The sequence below is a fragment of the Haplochromis burtoni genome, unplaced genomic scaffold (assembly GCF_018398535.1).
Source record: "Haplochromis burtoni strain Fernald_Lab_line unplaced genomic scaffold, NCSU_Asbu1 Contig_540, whole genome shotgun sequence".
Classification (NCBI taxonomy): domain Eukaryota; kingdom Metazoa; phylum Chordata; class Actinopteri; order Cichliformes; family Cichlidae; genus Haplochromis; species Haplochromis burtoni.
In genome coordinates, this window is record NW_024582901.1 from 119,596 (window position 1) to 145,887 (window position 26,292).

Below are 26,292 nucleotides of genomic sequence, written 5' to 3' on the forward strand. Positions count from 1 at the left end.
ACACTTGAAATTTAAGAATACAGCCTATGCATTAACCTTGCTTTCTTTTAGTTTACTAATTTGCATTAAAGGTGCATTACTATAAACATAAAACTGCAGCGCTACTTACTAGTATAAAACAAACTACACACTGCCTTGTCTAAGGGTTAAGACAATGGCACTGAAGTTACAAAAAATGTGTTAATAATGACTCATTGTGAAAATGCTACATTTAATACCTTTAAGCTGCTACTCTGTCCTGTTGGTTAGTTCAATACCTACCTGCGTTTGAAGGTGAGAACAACTCCAAGAAGGATGATGATGAACATAAGAATCCCAGCAATCACGCCAGCCATTTTAACTGTGCTGTCCACCTGTTTCTCTGGCTCCATAGCATCAGAGTCCTGCGTTGATGCACCTAAAAGAACACATATGCACACACAAACAAACAGGTATGCAGATAGTCACATTGGTAGGGAACCTTAAACATATTTGCTTGGCATATACATTCACACAGAAATGCTAATGTGCGGATGGACATATTCATTTGCATACAGCATTGGAAGTTCAATACGGTGAGCAGGTCTTGCAGGCACACACATTCACTCACACCATTGTGGTCAGAAGTTTACACAAACTCATCATGAGTCGTCAATTAATCATTTGGGGCTATTATTCTTTGAACTGTTCATTTTTTAAGTGTGTCATGTTTGTATAGCTTTGATGTTTTCTTTAAGGTCCCTTGGAGCAATTTCTAAATAACTGCAGATAATAAGTTCACCAGTTTAAGCATCTATATGGAAGAAAAAGTTATTTAGATGTGCCACTACTTTGCCAAGGTGCGGAAAAAGACACAGCTGTCTTGGAAATCAGTTAAGATGTTCAGAAACAGCACAGGAATCAAGGTTCAAACCAGCCATGAAAAACTGCTCAGATGTCACAACCCACAGTGAAGCTAGTCACTCTGTTGGATGGACTGAGAGACTGTTGACCAAGAAATAAGCCCCTGTTCAAAAATTGAGACATTCAAGCTCAATTGAAATTTGTAGCCAACACAAACAAGCCAATTGTCTTCTGGAGAAACATTTTTTGTCAGATAAGATTGCACTGTTGTCAATAATGAAAGAGGTATTTTTTGGAGGCTTTCAACCCTAATAACACTTTACCAGTTGTTATGCAAGGTGGTGGTAGCATTATGCTCTTGAGTGGTTTTGCCTCATGATGAGTGTATGTAAACCTCTGACCACTACTAGATCTATATGTATACAAAGACATCTTTATTGATGGACCCATATATCTAGATATAAAATGTGTACACAGTCATACATATGCTCAAAGACAAAACATATATATGTTGGCAATGAAGGAATACTGGAAACACTGTATCCCAAGGTGAAGATAAATTCTTAACACTGCATCCACATTAAAAGAGAATATAACCCATAAAATCATGGTAACAAAACACAAAAACAAAAAAGTAATAGGCATTGGATGAAATGTGATCATTTTTGTTCAAAAATGAAAATTTAAAGGAGAAATTTGAAATTTAGCATTATTTGACAATATTAGACAAGAATTTGTAATGACAAAGCTCACACTAAAATGTGTGAATTTTCAGTATGTCATTTTAAAAGCAAACATTATTTTCACAAATGTTTATATTTCATTTTAGAACAAAATGATTAGACATACTTTGAGTGATAACTGTTAAAAGGCTTTGTGTTCTTAAAAAGTAATAAATGATAAACAATGGCATACAACCATACACAGTGTAATGAAGATGACAAACAGTGGATGAAGAAAGCATTTCATTGGCAAAAAAAGTGGTGCTTCATGAACTGTTAACTCATTCACTGCCAGCCATTGGCAGTGAATGAGTTAAACCCATTGACTCATTCACTGCAATTGACGGCTATAGACGTCAATGGCAGTGAATGAGTTAATAATCAATAACTAATTACTCTCAAATTTACTACCCTTTCTGAGTGTTTGACAGTCTCTTTCAAATGTAATGCAGTTTTAAATTTAGTAATGCCTCTTACAGGTAAATATAAAAAGCCAAAGAATAAAGGGAAATATAGGTGAAGAATAGTGGAATAATGTTTTAAAGAAAATTGTTTTTCTTAAACCATTACTGACTTCATTTCAAAGGACAAAAACAGTCAAAGCACAATGCACAAATGTGTAAGTCAGTAAACGACATCCAGGTTCATGGTCCAGAAATGTACATAGAAAACACAGTACAGACTGGATTTGCATCACTTTGAGTTACATAAGGATTAAATAATTTGGGAAATTATGGGGAAACAAATGGGGAAACTTGGGGAAGGGGGATAAAAGGTTTGTGTATATTGTTGATTTTACTAAACAAGAAAACATATTCAAATATATAAAGCGCTGCTCTCATTGTGTGAAGCCAAATAAAATATATTATTTTTATAATTTATAATAAAAGAATGGTATGTAATATGAGTTACAGCTTAACCATAGTTTCCATTAATGATAATACCACTGAATCTGATCAACACTGATGTCACAGAAGGTCACAGAGAGGCCAATGAAGTGTGTTAAAGGCATATAAAGAAAATTTCTTCTGATGTTTCATTCATATATATGAAATTTATATCTAGAATTTATTTTGTACAATGTTTTCAAATACCGTCTGTGCTGAACCACAGAAATATCTAAAAAACAAAACAAAACAAACAAACAAAAAAAAAACTGCTTAGTGTTTTTGGTCTGTCCTTTAAGACAGTGACACAAATGCACTCTCATTGTCAGTGCTTTTCTCAACTGGTAACTGGTTGCTAAAAATTATAATAGTCAAAGTTCCTATGATATTTTGTATAGAAACCAAAAGGTAACTGTCAATAACTTTCAACAGACTGAATGTCAAAAGGTAAAGTCAGACATAAAACAAAGGACTGGTAAAATGTATTACTTAAAAACTGACAGTTCATAATAAAAAATACACTGGAAAGACAAAGACAAGAATCCCCAAGCTTGTGATCGTGCACATGAATGCCCCTGTCCTCGTGGAGACATATGCCAAACAGATTCTTGTTATAACCTTGATAGACAAAGACAGCCGATTAATAAAGTAATACTGCTGCGTAGGAGTTCAGTTTAATCCCCCGTCTCTCTCATCTTCGCCCCCTCTGCAATAACAACACAAGGTTGGCAGTGGAATGCACTGAGCTAACGGCTTAAGCACCTAACCTTGGCACACTCAGTAATAGCTGCTGCAGTCCTCAATTGCCGTGGTGAGGAGATGTTCTTTTAAAAACCCCGAATGCCTTCAATGACAACATATTCTCAGTCTTTATAGCTCAATCATTGACAGTCTACCTGTCGTGTAGCTGTATCATCTTTGAAGAAAAAAAAGAAGAATGCATCAGTTATTCTCTGACAATTTATTGCTAAAAAGATTTCTTTGTGTAAGTTTAATAACACATTATTATGTTCTGCTTTTTGAACACTTTGAGTTTGAAAAAATTGTACCCCATATCGGCAGATCTGTTTTATGAAGAAAAAAAATGAAGAGATTTTGAAGGTCTTATAAATACAACATTTCAAGACTGAATTGTGTTCAATCTACACCAGTGTTAGCATGCTAACCCCTAGTACATCATGTGTAATACCGCCCCCACTTCAAGATGCAACACTGAGTTACAATACTGACGGGGTGGTTTATGCAACAAGCTAATACTGCTGACATAAACAACAGTTATTTAGGAAATTTAAGCATCTTGGGCAAAGAATAACATGCCCTTCCAGAGACAATAGTGTCCCCCTAAAAAGAAAGACAATTTTTTTTATATTCCTTTCTTTTTGTTTTTGCTTCCTCTTAACATTTTTAATCTTATATACTAGATTTTGACTTTTTTCTTCCTAGAGAAACAGAAAAATCATAAAGGCACAAAATGCAAAGTGTAATTTTAAAAGACATGGACCTGTGATTATTTTTACACTTGTGCCACCCCAAGCAATCACTGTACAGAGGATAGTGGTTCTAAAAAGAAAAGGTGCTTTTCCAGATATTGGAAAGGTGCTTTTAAGAACTAAGGGACTTTGCAAGGACGTTTTACTTGAAATTGCTTTTAGTAATAATACAATGTAGTAATTTTTTAACGTTTTTAATTCTTTGTTGAGATTGTTCAATATTTTGGAAGTGTTTGTTATATTCACTATGTTGCATATGGCAATAATAATGAAGACATTAACAACATAATGTTGTGGATTTCAGGACATTCATTGTACTGTTAACCAATGAACTGTGAAATCTTACTTACTCTTTTATATCGAATGAACAACATCAGAAAATAGTGTTCATGATACACTATCGAATAGCTTATAGCCCTGTAAACAGCAAAGGCTTAAGAGTTCAAGGTTCAACTTTTCTGTGTCTGTCAAGCGCGTTATAGTTAAACGAAAGTCTTGAGCGATCATGCAAGAGACGAGTTCACACATTTCCCTGTAGTCTGTGCCCTGGTAATCACCCCACAGGTGTATCAAACCTCAATTTCCCCCCTGAGTGATCCACAATATGTATCACCTGACACATTTCAGTGTGACCCCATTTGTTCACACTTCACCAGCCCATGTGATGATTGGGTTCAACAGTTCATGATGTAACAGGAGAGGACCCCATCTGGTGATGAGTTCAGCTCCATTTAACATTGTGATTGGCCAGTTTGGGAGCCAATCAGGCACACTTAAACAGAGTTCTGACCAGGGCATAGAAGAAGTGATCTAATGTGACTTTGTCCATTACATGAGGGTAAAAGTTGAGATGAAGCAAATTGGAACAGCAAAATAAGACTAATTTCCAACTGGTGCAAATTCAATATGGAGCAGACTATGGCCTCATTTATTTCTGTATTGTCAGTTTAAGGTAACAGGTGGCCTGTAAGTATATAAAATAGATGCATCCATCTTGCTTTCTTGCCACAGGTACTGGCAGGTGGTGTAGGTATTATTTTCTTGGCAGATACCAGGTTGCTAAAAAAGAGAGTTGGAACAGTGAAGAGCTTTGCATCGTGTCATAGTGTGTGAATGTCCTCATCTTTTCACAAACTGTAACTTTCTATTAATGAGTATCCTAAAATGTGCACTACCTCAAAAAAGAAACAAAAGAAAGAAAGAAATCTGGAAATTCTCACATATACTTATGTCTGCAACCTGAATATTTACAACATTAAATCACTCATCTGTGGTCTCATAGAGAATGGACTGAATTGAGCCTACATGGCGATGGCCACAGTAATTTTTTGTTATTATTATGTAATGTTAACTCAACAGAAAGACATGGAATATCAGAAAGAAAGATCCAACTGTTCTACCAGTAGCTGGATGGCTGTCTAGGTGCCTGAATTCACACCACCTAGTTTTCACAATAATAGGTTGTCAGGACTATACTGTAAGGTTTGGAAAGGGGTTACTGTGGTAACGCTAACACAAAGCATAAATACTTTAGATCGTGTATATAGGGTAAATTGCTGCAAAAGTGATATATCTTAAAAGCTATTGGAAACAACGAACCTTTTAATTGGAAGAACATTCAATTAGAAAAGAAGAATGAACTGAACATTTTGGTGCACAGTTATTGAAGTACTGGAAAAATATGATTCAATGTTTTCCTCAACAGAAGCCATGCTAAAATATATAAACTATAGTGCAGAACTAAATATACGCACCTATACTGTCAAATACTGTCAGAAATTCCTAAAAATATCTACAGGGTGAGAATTACTTCACAAAAACTTTAAATATGAACTTGAGCGAAAATAAATAATTGGCTCGGGATAAAATATAAAAAATAAAAGGATGTCATGGAATATTTTAATTTATAAAAGTTGACTTCTGTATTAACGCAGAATGGAGTAAAGACAGAAAACATTAAAGGGAACCGCTTCAATGTTTGCCACTGTAATTGTGACAACACTGGGTTGGTGATGATACTGATTACTTCCAAAAGGCATTAATCCCTTGAATATCTTGTGTTCCTGAATGCACATAGGATGTGTAAGTGTGCACACATGCAACTGGGTGTAATGTTTTTTGAGGGTGTTTTTTTCCCCCCATTTATACCACTTCCCCCCTTTTTTTTATTTCCCCTACTTGGAGAACATGATAAAATTATCAGGGAGGAATTACGAGTAAAACCTGAGATATTAAAAACATAATCTCATCCAAATGGAGAGAAGATTGATTCTCCTAGCTTCCAACGCACTCCTGCACCCCTGAATGGCATATTAAATGGTTCTTTTCAGCGTGGATGTGTGTATGTGTGTCAGGTGCAGATCACTGTTTGAAGGTGGGTGTATTTTGTGTGTCTTCACAAATGTACTTTTCTTTGTGTGTTTGAGTGGCATGGATCACTGTGCATGTGCACTTACATGCATGAGTTTGACTTACTTGTTCACGTTATAGGATATCAGTTGTTTAACACGCTTAAATGGAAAGTTGAACAGAGTATAATGGGAATTTGCTGCAATATTTTTGTTTGATTAAAAAAATATATATAGGTGATGCAGGGTGTTACAGTATGTAGGCTTTACTGGTGCATGTATAAATGCAAAAATATCTTAAATGACCTGAAGGTTTAGTTTTCCGGTACTGTTTTGTCAGCAGCTGCAGGGCTTATCCTCTGTGGATTAGTGTTACCATGGCTGAGTACGTTTAACAGGATTACTAATCTGAACTATGCTACCACAGCGCTCCATGTCAGTGTTTGCATGTATACTTTTAAATCTGCCTTTTGCTGCGTTTCTGAACATTTAGGTCCATGTTTGTGTATATGTAACTATATCTGCATATGTAACAAGTTACCTCTGCGTGAATGGATCTACCTGCATTACTTTGGAAATGTGTCTCTGTCCAGTTTTGTGTATGTATATACTGAATGTATCTGTGGCCCAATGGTACCTCGGTTAAGATAGCTGTCTCTGTGAACATTAACAATGGTAGTGATTGGCCATTAGCTCTGTCTTACAGACACACACACATACGCCAGTTTCCACTGATGTTAAATAAAGCAGGATACTGTTTACTAAATACTTAAATCACGTTCTGAGTGATTGTATGCTTTGTCTATTTCTGGACTTATGATTTATGACATCTTTATGAGACAGGTCATGTGCTCTATGTACGATTTATTGTGGTTCTATATTGTAACGGTTTACACATTCGATTGACAAGTGAAAGGTTGCAAGTTTGATTCCAGCTGTAGACAAGCATAAAACTGCCAAATCAAACATGTGGTGCTACTTGCTGTGGTGGCCAGCTGAAGTATCACCACATGTTTGATTTGGCAGAATAGAAGATAATACATCTTCTAGTAATAGAAGACATTAGATTAATGTGTGCCAAGGTAAAGGCTGAAGTGATTTTCATGTCAGATGCAGTAGCTGAAATCTTACAGGTACAAAGAAAAAAAAAATCTTTCAAGAACCTGATCCTTCAAGCTTGTTAAAAGAAAACAAATTAAATTAGAATTTTAAAAAAGTGATAAATCACGTAACACTAGCTCATTCTCAGTGACTTGCAAAGCAATAAAGCAAAAATTGAGAAAAAAATTTTTTTTTTAAATTGATCTATGTGTCACAGAGTGAAATAACTATTTCATCCCCTATGACCCAGTCAGAATTCTGGCTCCTATGTGCCTATGTGTCACACAGATAGCAAACCAGTCAATCTGTCACTCTTACTCCTGATCTCAACTCCTTATTTGTATAAATCACACCAATATTTTTCTTCCATTCAAACCTCACCTGATTACCATGGGCAAGAACAAAGACCTGTTTAAGGACATCAGGGGCAAGATTGTAGACATACACGATTATTAATCTTTTTTTTAATCCTGGAAAAAATCTCACTGAGAGTAAAAATCTAATTTCCAAAAGAGACCTGGCACAAGGCTAGAATGGCCAACAAGACCATCAGCAAGAAGCTTGGTCTTGGTGTAACTGATCAGAAATGGAAAAACTATAAAATGACCATCAGCTGCCCTTGGTCTGCAGCTCTATGGAAGATCTTGCAGTTCTCGGCATTGCGTATTTTGTTCTCCCTTCCTTTCCACTCTGTTCCTCTGTCTACTTTTACTGTCTCCCTCCCCGGATGCTGATGACATCTTTCCAAAGAGCCTTCTAAGATTTATGCAGGGGCAGGTGAAAACTCACTGGAGCAGGTGGAAAATTCAAGCCAGAGACAGAAGGGCGGATTTAGCATAATACAACAATTCACAACAATGTCTTTCTGGTGAAGAGGTAAGCAAGTACGCCTGTCCGCATGCACAATGCTACAGTAAGAAGAGGGAAAAAATCTTTAGAGTCAGTCTCTGACTTTTGTCATGTCCCTTTCTCAGTGTTTCATGTTCCTCCAGGCCTTTTTTTTTTCTTGACAAAAAAAAAGTCCACTATCCACCCACCCCATTTTTTGTTTCTGCCAGGTCTAAATGCAGTTGAAGCCTGCACGCTCACTGTGCAGCCTGAAAAGAACTTCATCCATTCCTTATGGTATTGTGCCATAAATGTCACATCATCCCTAGATACTTACCTACAAATGCTCCTTATGAGAGTTTTTTTTAAACATTCTGACTCAATGTGTTGCAAATTCAGACAGAAAACTGACTGACGAAGCAGCAACAAGTAAGCACTTGGCAATGATGGAAAAACAGCAGCAGTTACAAATAAAAGTATGTTTGTTTGTCTGAGGTAGTTGGGTTCAACGACAAGTATAATTCAGACACGACTCCCTCAAAATGTTACTTTTACAGTGTTCTCATGCACACCCATATCACACAAACACATGCACACACATACTCAGATAGCAAGCCACATGTTGCGTCAGTATTGCACAGTGTCTGTGTGAGTTACAACACGACTCTGAACACCACCAATTATAATCGACCTCAGGACTAATGGGAATGGGAATTAAAACTGACATATAATACCAATGTGTGAATGACAAGGGGTGGGTTTGATGATCCTATGAGCCATGGTAGCTGAGAACATGCTGGGCATTCAAACCCTGCCAGTGTAAAAAGTCCCACCTATCAATGTATACCTTCTGGTTTATTTTGCCCTCGGTAAGCAAAAACGTATGATTTGGAAATTAATTTCTATTTTACAAAAAAAAAAGAGAAAAAACAAAAACAACAGTGTTTTGGCTAAGAGGTACAAAAGCTTTTTTCAAATTGCAGGCTGTCTTTTAGTTCTGCATTACTAATATGTGACGTGAATGATGCAATCCACAACCATGGCTGAGAGACATGCATGCACAGAGTAGCAATGGTATTTATCTGCTTCACGTGGTGGGCTGCATATGAAGTCACTGTCAGTGAATTATTTATTTTATTTATTTAACTGATTTGTTCTCAGCCATATTGACAGTTTATCACAGTGGTCTCTTATGTATTTGCCAAAGCAACTGAACAAATACAGCTTTAAGTGAGAGTTTATTTGTACACATGAAGAGAGACTGCAGAGTATTCTTTCTGGAAGACGCAAGTAAGTAATTGCAAGTATGTTATATTATTACTACTTAAAAAAAGAGTATAAGGATTTGTGAGTATAAGGATTATAATAAGTGGACAAATTTTACGTTCCATATAGACTCAGCTTTAGATAAATAAGTCGAGTCGTTTAGCATTTCTCAAGCAGGATAGATTAATAAAGTGTGACTTCTACTAAGTGGAGTACAAAGAAAGAGAAAAAGCTGCATTTTATGCACCACTTTTTCAATTTAGGATGTCTGCCTAAATGGTCCTCTGAATATGATATTAAATATAATACATGAATTGCTACATTGCAAAAGTAAGTTCCGTTTTAAAACGATGTGGTTTTTAATGTACCCAGAGATCTTCTGCATTCATATAAATATAATCAGTTTTTATTCAATTGAGAATTTTATTTATTTATAGTTTCAGACTTGTGCATGATATGCATAATTCTTTCTGCGAGAGCTTGCAAACTGAATTTCCCCCAGGACAATAAGTGTTATGGTATTCTTGTGCAATAAACTCATAGTCTTGACAAATAACTGTGACAGCAGTTTATAATAATGCTTTTTGCTGACTGCTTCCCTGTTGTGTCCACATTGTTAAAGTCAACATTTTGACTGTTGTATCACTCAATGACATTCATATTCTACTGTCACATCTCTGAATTGGAAAAACAAATACTAAGAGGATTAGAATTGCTATGGTTTTGACACAATTTAATAAACAATGTTTAGCTGCTGTGTATTTATTACAGATGGATGATTGGATTTCAAAGAACAATGCTGGTATTATTATTATTTCGTGTTTGTCATTGAAAATTTACTTGAATATTCCACAGTAACCAGCTCTGTCGATTTAAGGTTGTTCACTGCACTAAACACACTAATAGCAGTAAACAGCTGACAAAACACATTACTGAACTATAATTCTTCCAGTATCTAATAACTAACTAATAGGAGATATCTTCTTTTTCAGAAGTTAATATACAGTAATTGTGTCACATTCAAAGACTGGATCTCTCACTAAAGAATTACACACATTTACTCAGCCTTGGTGGCAAAGCTCCAAACTTGACATGGTTGACAAATTCAGAAATGAATTTCTTTTCTTTCCAAATACAAGGATACAAATCATATGAGACATAAATTAACATAATGGTTCTGCTGAAACCACACCATGCTCTGTTTGGTGGCTTTTGCATATTAATTGATGTTTTGACCACTTAGTCGTTATTATTCAACATTTTTAGTACTCTGCTAGGTGTTTGAGCATGTAGTACAACTGAATTAAGCATCTTCACTGATTTGATATTATACAACAAATGTCATGGACCTATATACGAAGGCTTTAGAATAAGCAAAGAGGTGGATATTGTGGATGAGAGAACTGTCAAAGATTATCAAATGAAAATTGTTTTCATCCCTTTTTTCAATCAGATAATCATACTTGCAAAAATGGAAACTATACTTTCAGGATAGTATATGCATTGTTAATTGATAGTATATGCATTGTTAAGTTGGGGGAACAGGGGAAAAAATTGTATTTATTTATAGTCTAGTCAGTTTTCTTTTTAATATTAAACTATACTTTATTAAAGAATAAAAGATTAAAAAAAAAAACAAAGCCTACAATCAGCGTAATGGTGCAACAGCTGTGCTACTGACCATGCACAAAAGCAGCATGGTTTCACTTAAGTGTGTGTGTGAAAAATGTGTGTGTATGTGTGCATGCAAGACAGAGAGGACGTTCAAGCACAGCCAGCAACGCTTGAAGCAGAGCAGACATGCAAACAAATGTATTAAGATGATGATGAGAAGGAAAGATAACGCCAAAAAATTAACAAAGGGAAGAAAAAAGGGAGGGTGTAGGGCAGGGGACAACCAAAATGAAACAGTGTTTGCGTTGTGTTTATGGTTGTACTGTGACATAACATTGGGAAGAAAATATTCTGCCTATAAAGCAATAATCACCTTCGCTTGGGATGACTAGAATGTACGGCGTTGTTATTTGTCCCCTACCTATTACCACTAAGGCCAAGGGTCGCACGTCCCCGCCGGAAAGCATGAGAAAGAAAGGGAAGAGAGAAAACAAACAACAACAAAAAAGGAAAAGAAAGAAGAAAAAGTCTAAGAAAAAAAGATGTATAGTTGTCTTTCTTCAATTCATCAAGTTTTAGATCTCCCTGGTTTTCAATTGCACAATCTGTCTTGGAGGAGAGAAACTGCAGTGGTGAGAGATAGCACTAGAACCATGAGATCAATACCACTCAGCTGGGATATGACTGGTCTTATTTCTAGGAAATAACCCTCAATGAGCATCTTGACTGGCCCATTACCAGGAAAAGGCCAGAAAGAGGTGATGCTGGTGAGGATGTTTATTACAAAGTAGTTGTCAGTGAATGCAGATATGGTGTTGGCGGTTATCACTGGAGCTTGTTATGTCTGTTAGCCTGGTTTGAAGGGTTAATAAAAACAGGGGAGTGGGAAATGTAAGACGGAAGAAACAAAGTGATGGTTAAAAGAAAATAAATTATGAACTTTGTGGCATGGGAAAGTTGGTGGAGAGACCAATTTTGGCATCTGACTCTAGTTAATACTTTCCTTTATACAGCATTCTAATACAAATACTGTAAAACTACTAAAAGTTTAATGGTAGAATATTTGTTTTGGAAGAGTAAATCTGAGGCAGGTATGCGGCTCTAGTTGTCCCTCCTTTTGTTCTCAGAAGTCACTTGAGCTATTATTGCTTTGTTACCTTTAAATGCTTAATAGCTCACAATGTAGTAGATTAAGGCCTTACAATTTTATTTTTTGCAGTTCAGAAACAACAGAAAGAAAGCAAGTGATGTCACGTACTTATTGTAAATATGCAATAGTGCATGATAAGTGCACATATATTGGATATTAGGTAATGCAGCAAACATAATCATAATTATTTGCAAAATCAGCCATCTGCATTGCCTCAGAACACCAAATAACAGCATATTAATGATACTTCATGTATAAAAATCGTCTTTTTTTTTGGATTACATATAATTTCACATACTCAAAATAGATTTGTATTATTTTTAAATATATGAAAGACGGCCACAAAGTTAAAAGCATGTCTTTTTCCAAGCACACATACATGCAGACAGACAGAGTGCAGTGTTTAGACACTGTAGACATCCTACCAGAGTACATCTCACTCAAAAAAGAAAAGAAAAAAATGAAAATGGATTAAAAAAAAAAGAATGGTAAAAAAGATAAGAATGTTCATAAAAGAGCAATAAATGTTTTATGTAGACAAAAAAATAATAAGAGAGTTAGAGATACAGAAACAGACAAAGGAGATGTGGAAAAATCAAATCAATGCCTGATGCAGATGAAAAACTAAAACAGATAAAGGAGACGAGGTGAGAGAAAAAATCAATAGCAAGCTGAAAAGCTTTTAAAGCATATTGCCTGGCACATAAATGGGTGTATTTGCCAGAGATGAGCAGCAAATAAAAATGGGAGACATGGGGAAAGCAAAACAGAAGAAGATGAAATGGGTTTTGGAGCTAACACTTTAGCCTTCATTCACTGGGTTTAATGAAGGTGGTCAATTGGTATTATAATGGCCCCAATGTTCCACTTTATACCCTTTATACCGCGAATACAATTTGAACATTGAACATTGATGACCAACATGGATGTGGTGTGAGACGCAAAAAGAATAGCATGATGGAGGAAAGTCACAGAAAAGGTGAGTGTGAAAAGGGCTATAAGGATAGAAGAGATGGAGAGAGAATGCTATGCGACAAAATCATGCAAGATAACGTGGATGTGGTATAGGTTTGCCCGGGCTGATGGTTGTGAGTTCACCTTTTCCAGAATAGTGTGCAATCTTCTCATCTTGGCTGATACACTTGTAGCACAACACAATTCTAGGGGATCGTGTATTCACACCATTTTTTCTTTAAAATGAATTACTAACAAATTTCAAATTAAAATTACAAATATCTTATCATAATTAATCTGCATGTTGACTATCAATGGAAGGGTGCTCATACCTTTGTTAGCCAAGCGGACACAGTTGATTTTGGTTTCCTGTGGAGAGAGACAGACAGGTTAACTAATTACCTTGTGGTAAAATATACAGTTAATTTTTCAGATACTAGTGTTTTGAATCATAAGGGTAAGGCTTTGTTGAACACATAGGAAAATGGTGGAAAACCCTTTAAAATCTGACTTTTTTCTGAGTATTCTCCAAGGCATAAGTCAAGTTTTGTTTGTTGCAGTATTGAAAAATCATTGGCACTAGGTCTATTGTGTACAGAATGATCAATGGACTGGTTCTTATTTAGCACTTTTATACTATACACCTGAGCACTCAAAGTGCTTTATACAAGGATCAAACCACCCACCTTCCAATTAGTAGACAACCTACTCTACCTCCTGAGCTACACCCACCCCCAAAAACAGAGCAGACAACAATGATTGCAGAGACAGAGACATTAAGTCAGACAAAGCTTGAAAAAGAAAAGCTGAGCTATAGTTGGGCTGTAAACTGGCCTCCAGATACACAGCAACTGTGGTCAAGCTAAAACAACATAAATGCCGCACGTATCAGCCATCCGATGACATTGGCAGGCATTGAGATCAGCTGATGTCCAGAGGCTGCAGTATATCTTGAATTGCAAACTCAGCACCATGTTTTAGAAAACTTTTAGAAAACGTTGAAACAACTGACAAAGAAAAGTGTTAAATCTGAAACAGGAACCAGAAAATCAATCAGGAATCATGCTTTGGAAATTTGTCCACAACAGTTTTAAAAAATGTATTTAAATCATAGTTAACAGACTAAAACAAGGTACCCTCTTTAATATATGGGTTGACTGCATACAGAAACCACTTGCCTGACAGTGCATATATTGCATACACCACGTAATCATTGGTCTTAATCATCAGTAAGATCACAAAACCATGCCACTGGCTTCTCATTTTGTCCAAACACACATGATTGACACATCAATCATACCAGGATCAATATGCTGTACAATTCTTGGTGTTGATTCGAATGGTTTTCCACACATCATATATAAATAAGTGAAAAAAGTACAAAAGTACCTTCATTGGTATTAAACACTCATTTTTCTCAGCATTGTGATGGCCCTAAGCTTTGGCCAGGGCCTACTGTATTTTCCCCTTTGCCCCTCTGTGTTGTGTTCTAGGTTCCTAGTAGGTGGAGTTAATTAGTGTAACTGGGAGCACCTGGCTAGTCTTGCTTGAGCATTTAAGAATTGTCTGTCTCAGGTTTGACTTTCTTACATCAGTCCTCGGGTTACAGAAGCCTATTGTTGTTGAATATTAAGAACTGGAATAAAGCTGCAGATTAATATTTTGATCTCATAAATGGGTCAACAGACTCACAGAGTCATCAGGGGCAGTCATCATTCCCATAAGATGGGCATAAGTAGAAGAACATCAATTATTTAAGTCTATATGCAGCGGAACTGTGTGCAGTAGTGCTTGCACTGGAGTGGGCAGAGGGTTTGAGAGATAGTAAGATGCTTATATTCAGTGTTTGATACAGTGACAGCCAGTAAGGACTTGGATATGATCTGTGAGATTCTATCAGTTAATTCATGCTTAAATGAACAGGGCAAAAGTACAACATTGGGTACCAGCACACACAAAAATTAATAGCAATAAAAAAGGAAGACAAACAAGGTAGATATTCAAATCAAACCATCCAAGTCAGGGAAAAACAGAGTGGGGAAATAAACTGGCAAAAAAACTGGGATGGTGGAAGTAAAGGGAGTCAGTCATGCATGATACAAAGAAAGGTAGGATAGATAAGGAGCTAGGGCACTAACGAGAAACGTGTGATAATCAGCAGACTTTCAGTTGTACACAGTCGTTTAAATGGGACACTTTTTATTATGGGGAAAAATCCAACTAACTATAATAATGTGAAACGTGATATTTGTTTGTTTGGCTTGGGCTTGGCCATTTTGGTTTGTTAGGTTTTACACTACAAAACACCACATTAATTAATTAATTGCCTTTTGTAAACTTTTGTCCAAATTATGTCTCTCCCATTATTTGTCATAACTCTTGAGCCAGATGACAACAGAATGTACTGAAGGAATACTCTTATATGATTCTCCAATGAGTTTAAATGTGACCCTATAAAAAATACATACATAGTACAATATAAAGTAGTATACATGTCTTGATATTTACAGAAAATAGGGTAGAAGATGTCTCTCAGCCTCTGTCTTTTAAACCAGCACGTTTCATTCCTTTGCTGCCCGTGCCTTTTCCTCTTTTCTTTCTTTTATGATGTGCTGTCATCAGTGCGTGCACCTATCTCACCCACTTGGCCTCTTTCATGTTTTGGCCCATTTGTCTTCATCAACTACAAAGACTACAGCAGCTACCAACACGGAAATGTGTTACCTCAGCATTAAAATCAGTCCTAATGTACATGCTTCTGTACACTCATTTTCATTTTAATTGTGCCATTTTGGGTCTTACTTAGATTACTGTAAACGGTCTTCCTGCAGGAAGAAACAAAATAATTTAAGAAGAAGAGATGCTTTGCAAAGCCTAAAGTTAAGCTAATTTCTGTGCTTAAATACAGAAGAAAAACTCTTTCTTCAAGGTTGCTCTTAGCAGTGGAGTTCAAAAGCAAACAAAAAGCCCACCGCACTGAATGTGTCAAGTTTTAATTCATAAACACTCCAAAACTTAACATAACAAAGTTAAACATAAGAGAACAAATGGTAGCAGCCTGCACCTCATCTGACCCCTACTCAAAAACATCATTTATATATTCCACTAGATTGGCTTTTTAGATTTAATTATGTGGCCAGGGGCCAAAAGTAAGTCCAGCTCTATTCAAACTACAGTTTGGTATTTGAGGATTTAACACCATTAACTTATATTGTTCATTTTATTGTCATGTTTACAAAGATTTATGAAAGGATACATGCAAGCAAATGATAGATCCTATGAGCATCTTCAAACACACCTGCTTCTACTAAATCTCTGTCTGCTTTCCATCTGTCCATCTGCCTGTCTGAATAATGACTCTCTCAATCCCTGGCTGTTCAACTGCTTTATTGTCTTATTTATCCGTTTCCCTCATTTGTCTCTGTGCATAATTTGACTGAAGGAACCTGTAGAAAACTGAGAGTGAATGTATGATAAGAGTCATATGTACACACATGGCTTTCAAAAGCAATTAATGTACTCTTCAGTTAATATGTAAAATAGAGGGCAAGAAAAACTGATTTGTAAGACAAAAAAAGGGATTTCACCAGGGCAATACGTGTGTGCTAATGACAAAAATCATGCCACTTGCTATTTCTAAAAAAATGGATGTTGTATCTACTAGAGACTGAACAAATTCCTCAGTGGGGGAAAACAAGATGAGACTTGTTTTTGAAGATATTTTGATTCATGATACGGGACACTAAACTTGTCAAAACATAATTTCATTTATACAGAATATAATGAATACTGAATTTACAGCTGCGTCGCAGCAATGCTCAACATAAAATATTCACAAAGGTAACATAACTTTGTACTTGTAACACATTAACGTGGCTCCTCAAAAAAAGAGCTCAATGCTGCTCATTTCCATGATACTGTAATTACACCACAAAAATATATTAGTAGTACTGCTACTGACTACCAAGATTCTAGTATTGTGTGACCCCTTTATTTGCTTGGCATATGAGTTATTATGTTTTTGAAGGTTTGCAACTTACAAGGACATATGTGAGAACCTACACATACCTATTGCCTTGCACTTTAGAAGGATTTATATGTAAGGGAACTAACAGGATATAGGAATCACTTCTGCTATAACCTGAGGTACGCACAGTCCAGACTGGTTCCCAAGAGTTTGCACCTTGGGTCCGCAGACAAGGGACAGTAAAAGCATAAGACGAAGTATAAGAAATAACCATCCAAAAAACGCTACTTCTAAGGCTTCAAAAGTCAATGGGTGACATCCTGGGGGTTTCAAACATCGCTTTTTTAACTGTCTGATTAGGCCTAAAAAGTAACAAATGTTTCAAAATACTTTCTTTCATATGCCTATTCCTCTAAGAGTGAAATGTATCATATGAATGGACACAGTTGGAATACAATCAGTTTCATGAGGACCAATGAATTGTGTTTCTTTATAAACTGACCCTATTATACCCATTTATGGTCCATTTAGAGGCGTGGTTGTTCTGGATTCACAGTCACTGTGAACAGAAACACGGCCTCCACTTGGCTCATGCTAATGGACTAAGCCTCAGGGGGTTATAAGAAGCGAAGCTAATAAATATAAGGATTTATTGCCCTGACTCTATACAGAGCATTTGGAGACCAGAAGGGGGTTGAGGTGTTTACAATGGAACACAGCATTCATTTCTGTGTGTAGTAGTTAACGTTGTAGAGCCTGACAGGAATACTAAAAGTGCAAGAGAGATGCAGCTGCTGTGTGGGTGAGCTCTCTCTCCATCCATCTATCGTTCCATCTTTGCCAGTCTTTTCCTCTCCTTTTTCCCCCCAATTCAATCACAGTTGGTTGGCTCAGTGTTCTAACCGACTGGTAGGATTTTCAATCATGTATGTTTTTTGTGTGACTTCTGGATACTGTGATTAGCTGTTGGAGTTCCCAGGCAACCCCATGTAGCCAGGGTAACAACTTTAAAAAAAATAATAATAATGTTACCCTGTCTTTGACACTTTGTTTCTTTTTCTTTTTCCTGAAGCTCATTCTTTTACCAAAAACTCTTGATACTCAGACGAGCAGGCAAACGCATGGGCATGAACTGCTCATGCACAGTATATGCTTCCATTGTTTAAATTGAAAAATGGCTGTTTAATGAATAGAATCTTAATAAGTCTATCACAAATGCAAACTTAGACATATGTACGTGCAAAAATTCCTACACACTTACCCACAAGCCAAACGTACGAAAGTGTGTGAGCCTTAGTCATACACCAGCACACAGAAAAAATGCATTTAGGGATTTCTGAGTCATCAGAGTGCATCTTGATTGACACTGACTGTCAGTTGGTAAAATCTTCCTCTGTCTCTCTCCTACACTCTCCAAAAACTGCACTCTGAGGCTTGCTTGGTGCGTGTGCGTGTGTGACGTTGATTGTCAGAGCATCTTGGCCAACCCCTGAGGCTTTTTACTTGTCAAGAAAGGTGTCTGGCTGCATTTCTCACACTGCAGAAGGGCATGTTTTTCCATGTTTGTCACACTTTCCTTTTGTTTTGTGCCATTTCCCACCCCATTTCTCCTTGCATTCTACTTCCTCCTCCTTTACCGTTTTCTTCAAATACTTCCACCTTCCCTGACCCCAGAATCTCCAAAATCCTTCACCTCCTTTTGTCCTCCCATGAATTTCTTCCAAATTTCCCATCCTGTTTTTTATCCATTTTATCCGCGGATCATTTTATGTATGTTGACAAGTAAATCTTGGTTAGACCTTTCTCAGTCGCCCTTCTTTAAACCTATTACTTCAGGTAGCTCTGTGTATATTATCTTTCAGACACATTTAATCTTTTTTCAGACTTTTGTCCTGCTTCTATATTAAAAAATTAACAACACTAGGTGTGATCTTTCAACCTTTCTAAACCTCTCCTTAATCTCTTTAGTTACTTTTCATTTGCACCTAGAAACTTTAATATATTGCTGGTTGTTATTTGCTCAGAGGCAACGTGCATACTCAATTAATAAAATACCCCACTTAAGGGTTGCATTTGGGTCACAGGGAGGTGATCAAAATGGATAACCGTGCTCACATTCTCGTTTCTGCTTGTGTACATCTTTAAAAAGAAAACTTGGTTAAGTATAGATTGCGGTTTTGGTTAAATGCTAATGAACACACTGGGTCAAAAGTATTTTTTTCCAGTAACCAAACTCATGACAGTTCCGCTCATATCAGTTTTTATCTTTATTGACTTCCATCTTTGCCTCTAGTATTATATCTTGTTTAATGTCTCTTTTACTCTTTTTAGATTGCTATTACCCCTCCCACAATTCTCTCTCTTTCCCTACTCCCAAACCACTCTTGCTCTTACTTCTCTTACTTATTGCCCTAGGCATTTATTCTTGTTTTGTGTACGGGTGGGTGGGCGACGCGTGTGCTTGTGTGGCATCGCACAACATGGAGACGTCGAGATTGCCTAGTAGCTTTAGTGTGCAGAGCTAACTGGCACAGTGACAGGAGATGAGAGACTGGCATCAGACTGATGTTACCTCTGGGAGAATCAAGCCCAAAAGAAAGCAGGGAAACAGGTGGTTGCTGAAGAGAAGGAGGAAAAGCAGTGGGTATAAGGGGGTGAGCAACAGATGAGCATGAAGGGTTAAATCAGAGAAAACATTTGTCATAAGCATAGAGGAAGTCAGATGGAGATGGAAAGAATTTAGGAAAGGGAGGTAGAAGATTAAAAAAAGAATTTGATTGTTTTTATTAGATGAAAGAGAAAAAAAGCAGCAGTGAGCAATGAAGAGATGGAGAGTGGGTGGATTGAGAGAACAATTTCTTCTAAATGTCCTCAAGAGACATGGTAGAAAAAAAAGAAGGAAAACGATTGCGGATAGACATTCTCCTTGATAGACAGGTGGAGCTCAGAGGGGGAGAAAAAAGTAGTAGGATTATCCAAGGCAGACAGAGAATGAGAAACAGACTTTCATCCATGGGATCAAACTACGACAAATGAGCCAAGTCCTCTAAAATGTAAATGAGGAGTTTCTTTCCAATATGAGACATCTACTGCTGCAGAAAAAAAGTGACACCTACACTACGGAATGACTGACAGCAAAGAAATTAAACAAATCACAGGACTTTGTGAGGACTACAGATAACTTAAATCCTTGATTGACAAACTATCACTTTCACATATTATTACTAAATGCAATTTACAGAATACATTAAATAAATACTGACTGTCTTCTTTCTGCACCAATGTGGCTCTGCAGTCATTTCAGAGCGGATGAAAATGTCCACAGTGAATCTGCTGGCTAGATCTGAGTAGCAAGCATGGCTCCAAAAAAAATAACAACTGACTCAAGACCTGGATTTTTGTGTGTGTGTGTGATGTCTGTCTGCACATGACCCTGTGTGCGTGGGTGTGTGAGAAAGGTGATGTGCCCTTCAAAAAGTCCAGTTGTGTTCAACCTATTTTCATTCACCGTGTTCAGGAGTCCTATGTCCTATATGTAATGTATGTTGTGGAACAATATGATTACTCTTGTCACTTTAGGATTTCACTATTATCCACATTAATAATTATCTTTGGAGGTTTTGACTCCTTGATTTTACTCACCTCAGATTCCTGAAATATACTGTATGTAACCCTGGTTAGTTAAAAAGAGACTGTTGCACAGCAATGCAGTCACAAAATATCAAAGATTTGTGCCTGAAATCAAAATGTTTTAATTCAATTAATATTTAATTGTATGATGCCAAATCACAACAAAAGTCGACTCATGTATTATATAGTGTATGTAGTAATGTAGTAATAACGACTGACTTTTCCTTTTGACATGTAATTCAAATGGTTTGATCAGACTGCAGTAAAGTCCATCATTTTAAATCTTACTTATTTAACATTTATCTGACATTTTTCTGTCTGGGAAAGTAAAATCGATAGACCACTCTGGTTGTTGCAATCACTTGAAATTTAAAAGAGAAGTATAATCAGGTAAAAAACAAAAAAATCATGCTTTATGAACACGTGTCTATTTCTATGCCTGATTTCCTTATCAAATCATCTTGTTTAAGGCGACTACACAGGTGCGCTTGCATTTTTATTTCCGTTTTAACCACTAAGCACCCACACAATGCCCCAATTCATCATCTAAACAAACCTGAAACTGATTGGATTGACTGAAATCCAATCAAATAAGGAACTCTGATTTGACTGGATTTGGGGTCTGTACATACAGGTGTGCAAAGCACACACGATACACAAAAGTGGGGCACACGAGTGAGTATTTACACTTTTAAATGAATACTCATCTGCTCACAGTCACACTTGTTCAGTCATGCAAGAATTCCCCCCCTACACACACCCGCTTGCACACAGCCTTTCTCCATATGACTGCATTGTGGGAAATCTGCTTTCTGGAGGAGGATATTACATCACAACAGTCAGCCAGCTCACCCGGCTTCGCTCTCCAAACTGAGTTACCGTGGTTACGGCGTTGGAAAATTAAAATAACCCCCACAGGAGTTCAGAGTATTATGGAAATTCAAAAGCCAAGTTGAAGTTGTGAATGAGTTATGAGAAGGACACGGGTGGCGGGAGGTGGGCGAGGTGTTGTTGTATTCGCAGACAGTATAATTACCAGACAAAAAGGGCAGCAAACAGACATCAACAGCTGAATGCTAGGAGTGGGGATTCCCAGAGGGAGTTGTAATTGTGTTCTTTTATATTAATTATTTATTTATTCTGATAAGCAAACACATAACCTTCAGTATATTAAACTACAGGCTTGAGAAGTCACGCAAGACGCCCATAACATAATGTATTCTAACTTCAATCACTTGCTGTCACATTAATGACTTAGGAACAGAATTGTTGGCCCTTTTTTCAAATAATCTGCTGAGATTGAGAAATAATATTTTTGTTTTTACTTTTGCTTTTGCTTGCCAAAGAATGGTTTTAAAGTTGCTGTTTTTTTAAATTATTTTTTATGACAAATAAAAATAAGATAATCCTGGTAAAGCTTCATATCAAATTTGTTACACCATGTGTTGTGCGCCTCAAAAGTCACTATTATTCCCGTTATTAATGACATGACAATAAACCCACAATGTAAACTAATCTAATTTGTCTAATTACTTTTAAATTAAATCTAATATGGCCAAATGGGAAATATGAACATGCCACTTCTTGTTACAATGGGTACTTCTGGAGAGTTGAGACTCACCCCATTGGCTCTGCTCATTGCCTGGTAGTAGATGCTGTAGCTCTTGGCAGGTGACAGCGGAGGGTTCCAGAAACCACCATAGCTCTTGTTGTCCCCCACAGTGAAGGGCTGTACCACCGTGAGGCTGGACGGTGGTAATTCAGCAGCAATGTAATAGGGTGAGTCCAAGATGGAGGCATTGCGGAAGCTCACTGGGACAGAAAAACACTCGGGGGCTTCAGAAGCGGCACGGCGGGTCTTGGACTTGCGCACCTCCTTCACAACAAGCTGGTAGGAGCTGGAAAAATAAATGATGTCTTTAAAAGTAGTGTCTTATGTTGTTTACTGAAACAGGAACAAATCTACTTATCACTAGCTAAAGCAATACTTATGAGGAGATGGTTTACGTGGCAACGACGACAGCCAGAGTTTTTGAAAAGAATAAAAAAATAATCACAATAAACTGACACAATTTCAACTGTTATTTGTCCAGTTAGTACAGTAGAGACAGACTTTGTTTTGAAATAGGGACATAACACATAAAACTGACAACTCTACTTCAACTTTACTATCCCCTGTAGCTCACAGAGTGCTTTAAATTCATTATTACAATGAAAGCATTAGCAGAAGAGGCCCGAGGTCCGCTATGAGGGGGAAAAAAATTCACAAAATCCCAAACTAACCATTAAAAAGGCGTATAATTTGTTATAAGGGTCACTTATTTCTGAACGACAGATATACTTTAGAAGCTAAACTTCAAACAAAGTTCCTGGCAAATCATTTCCTGTGCTGATTCAGCACCCCAGTACAGCTTAAAGGAAGAAAATACGTGTGTGTGTGTGTGTGTGTGTGTGTGTGTGTGTGTGTGTGTGTGTGTGTGTGTATAAGAGAACGGTGAGGGTAGAAATGAATGGATCTTTTTCAAAGTCCAAACATGTCTCCTCTTGCCTTATATTCTTTATGTGTACATCAATAGCACGTGTGTGTGTGTATGCTCTCTAACAGGTGCGCATTTACCTGTATGTGCTTTGGCAGGTGTGCTTGTGCTTGTGTGTATTTTAACACATGTGTAGTGGGGTGTTTATATACTTGAATGAACATCTATCTTTGTGCAGTGGAGCTGCTTTCATGTGTATGTGTGTTTCCATTACACTCTGAGAGGCTTCATGAATGGCTGAGGGCTCCTTTAGCGGTCAGGACAAACGCAGCGGCCCTCCGCAATTACCTCCGTCCTCCACGCCAAGAACTCACTTCACAATTATACGCAATTAGGGAAATGTATGTTTCTGTGAAGGGGGCCGCGGCCAATTATCCCCTGTTCCCGTTTGGCAGCTTTCATAAAAGATAATTGCTGATGACCAAAGATGAGTCCCTCTCTCTCTCCCTTACTGTCACTCTCTTTGCTGTTTCTGCCTTTCTGGTAAAATATCCATTTCAAACTAATGGCTTTCAGAGGCTGCACAAGGGATGAAGCAGGGGCCTAGCACAAGGAGCGGATAGGGAATTGTGTATGTGTGGGTCTGTGTCGAGCGCTTGGGAGCCCTTATATGTGTGTGTGTGCTTCTGTTGTAACTATCCATGTCTTTGAATACATATCCATAAGTGTGTGTATGTGTGTTATTGTACCTTTACTCTGTTTGTGAGATGTTACACCTTTACAGCTTGAACATTTAGAGTAAGGGGATTTTCTGAGACTGGTGGATGGCTGTGTGATTATTAGGCAACATAAAGCGAGTGAATTCGAAAAGTGAAGAAATCACTGTGTGTGTGTGTGTGTATGTGTGTTCTTTGGGGGTTTTTTGTTTGTTTTTTTCCTCAAATAGACAGCTGTTACTATCACTGGTAAAACTTGGTTTTAAGCTTTAAAGTTGAAGTTTACAGTTAAGGCTTGAAATAAATATATCTCATCAGTACCAATGAAAAGTTTGTTCAGACCTTCCACTGGTACTGTATACTTCTAGAAAGTGTTTTGCTGAGGCTTGCAGACATTTTTTTTGTCATGCACTCTGATCAATGGAGCATGTATGTATGAATATATTTGCAAGTAAAACTGAGAGATTTTTGAGAGTTATTTTCTTCATGTTCCTGTTTTGGAGCAACTATATTATGTGGATGTCATTTTGTGTCACACTGAAGTAATATTCCTTCCAGCCAAGCCACTCTATCATGGCAACACCACCCACCAATGTCAGTGGTTTTGCACAGCAGGACAATGCACTGTTCACTTTGCAAAATCTCATCAAGACATGTTGAAGAAATGTAACAGAATCCATGATGCTTAGCCAACCTCGAGACTCAGGATGCCCGAGAACAAGCCAGATCCATAGAAGTCTAAATCTTAACCCGCTGGGCTCAAATAATCTGTAATGTGCTACTGTCATATACCACAGGACAACCTCAGAGATTCCATGACAGGCCCAGCAGCTGTTTTAGCAGCATGAAGGAGACCTACACAATATTAAGCACTGGATTTTAATCAACTGGTACATATCTGCACTGACAGTCACTGTAAAGATTTACAATGGTTTCCGCTTGTGTGCATTTATGTGAAAGTGAACTTGTAGGCACCTGAGCATGCAGCCTGATGTGTGTGTCTTATGAGTGTGTGTCTCAACAGCTGCTTCACTTTACAGAGCCTTTTCAAGAAAAAAAAAATCTTATCTAACCTCCTAAATTTCAGATGCTCTGATCTGCAGGATGAATAAGAAAACAATTGCAGCAAAAACATTTGTGTGCACATTAACAAACAGATGCCTTTCTTTCCTGCTTCCACACGTACATCTGTTGGCACTTAAAATATGTAATACTTGCACCAAACACACATAATAAGCAAACACATTAATGGGCTTTTCTCTAGTTGATAAACACATGAAGATGGTAGCGATGAGGGTGCGGCCTAATTCAACATGAGATATATTTGCCATCTGCGGGTGATTAATGATGAGATATGATAAGGGATTTACAAAAATTAATGCTAAACCACTGACCTACACTCACATTTCACAAATCCATTTCCCAAAGTCTAAATTGAAGTGATATATATTCTCCACACAGCATTGTCGAAGCTCTATTTCCCTAAAGGCGAGCGAGAATAATGTTCTCCCCTGCACCAATTAAATGGATGAGATCACATGTTCAAAGTGAACTTTTAATTAAAAACATGCTGGCTGAAAAAATGAGAAAAAGAAAAGAAATAAATTAGCTGGGTGCCTTCACTCGCTGCTTTGTTTTGAAGTGAATACAGTGGACTGGTGACTGGGAAAATAAAACCTGTGTGTGCCTGATAAAAGCATTCTAAGGGATTTTACAGAACATGCAAATACAATCTATTTATTGGAGAAGTCATTTGCAAAGATGTTCTTGCACCACAAAAGTTGTGATTTCTCCGGTTGCTAGACAAGCCGCACAATCTGCTGCTGACCATGGCAACCTGCTAGAGACCAAAGCAATCAAAAGATTTTTGATTGGATACCTCTTTGCAACCAATGACCAGTGACTGACAGCAACCTCCAGCAACCACTGCAGCATTCACTCTTCCTTAGTGATCAGCAGGTGCCACTGGTCTGTCTGAATGAGGCTCATATAGTCAATTTCACTGACAGTTAGCAACTTGCAGCCACCAGATTACACACTTTTTCCCTTGTGTCTCATGGTTGCCACTGACTGGTCACAAGGCCTGTTTATCCGGGGCCTTAAGAGACATGTGGGTGCTGTTTGTCCTGTTTGACTTTTTGTTGAATGTTGATAAAACTAAGAATTACCATTAATTACATTTTGTGTTAAATGTGTCTTTTAGTTAACCAAAACTGGTAGTGTCAGCAAATTACAGACACACTTTGTGAGCCAAGCTAAAAACCCACTCCAAGTGTTAGTTTATGCTGAGGCTTTTTTCTTTTATACTGTTTAGTCCTTG

At 37.3% G+C, this 26,292-nt stretch overlaps 1 protein-coding gene across 13 annotated transcripts in view; it reads right to left on the reverse strand.

Annotated features, from left to right (window-relative positions):
* ptprt (protein tyrosine phosphatase receptor type T) overlaps window positions 1-26,292 on the reverse strand; it is a 300,616-nt gene that overhangs the window by 97,405 nt on the left and 176,919 nt on the right. For 6 of the 13 annotated variants that reach the window (XM_014329336.2, XM_014329334.2, XM_042214259.1 and 3 more), the window contains exons 14-17: window positions 22,401-22,677; window positions 13,515-13,551; window positions 11,452-11,508; window positions 262-397 (exon numbers count right to left, since the gene is read on the reverse strand). In XM_014329336.2, the coding sequence (XP_014184822.1) occupies window positions 262-397; window positions 11,452-11,508; window positions 13,515-13,551; window positions 22,401-22,677 (507 nt within the window). The remainder of the gene's footprint in view (window positions 1-261; window positions 398-11,451; window positions 11,509-13,514; window positions 13,552-22,400; window positions 22,678-26,292) is intronic. The other 7 variants (XM_005947695.3, XM_014329337.2, XM_042214263.1 and 4 more) reach the window with 3 other exon arrangements.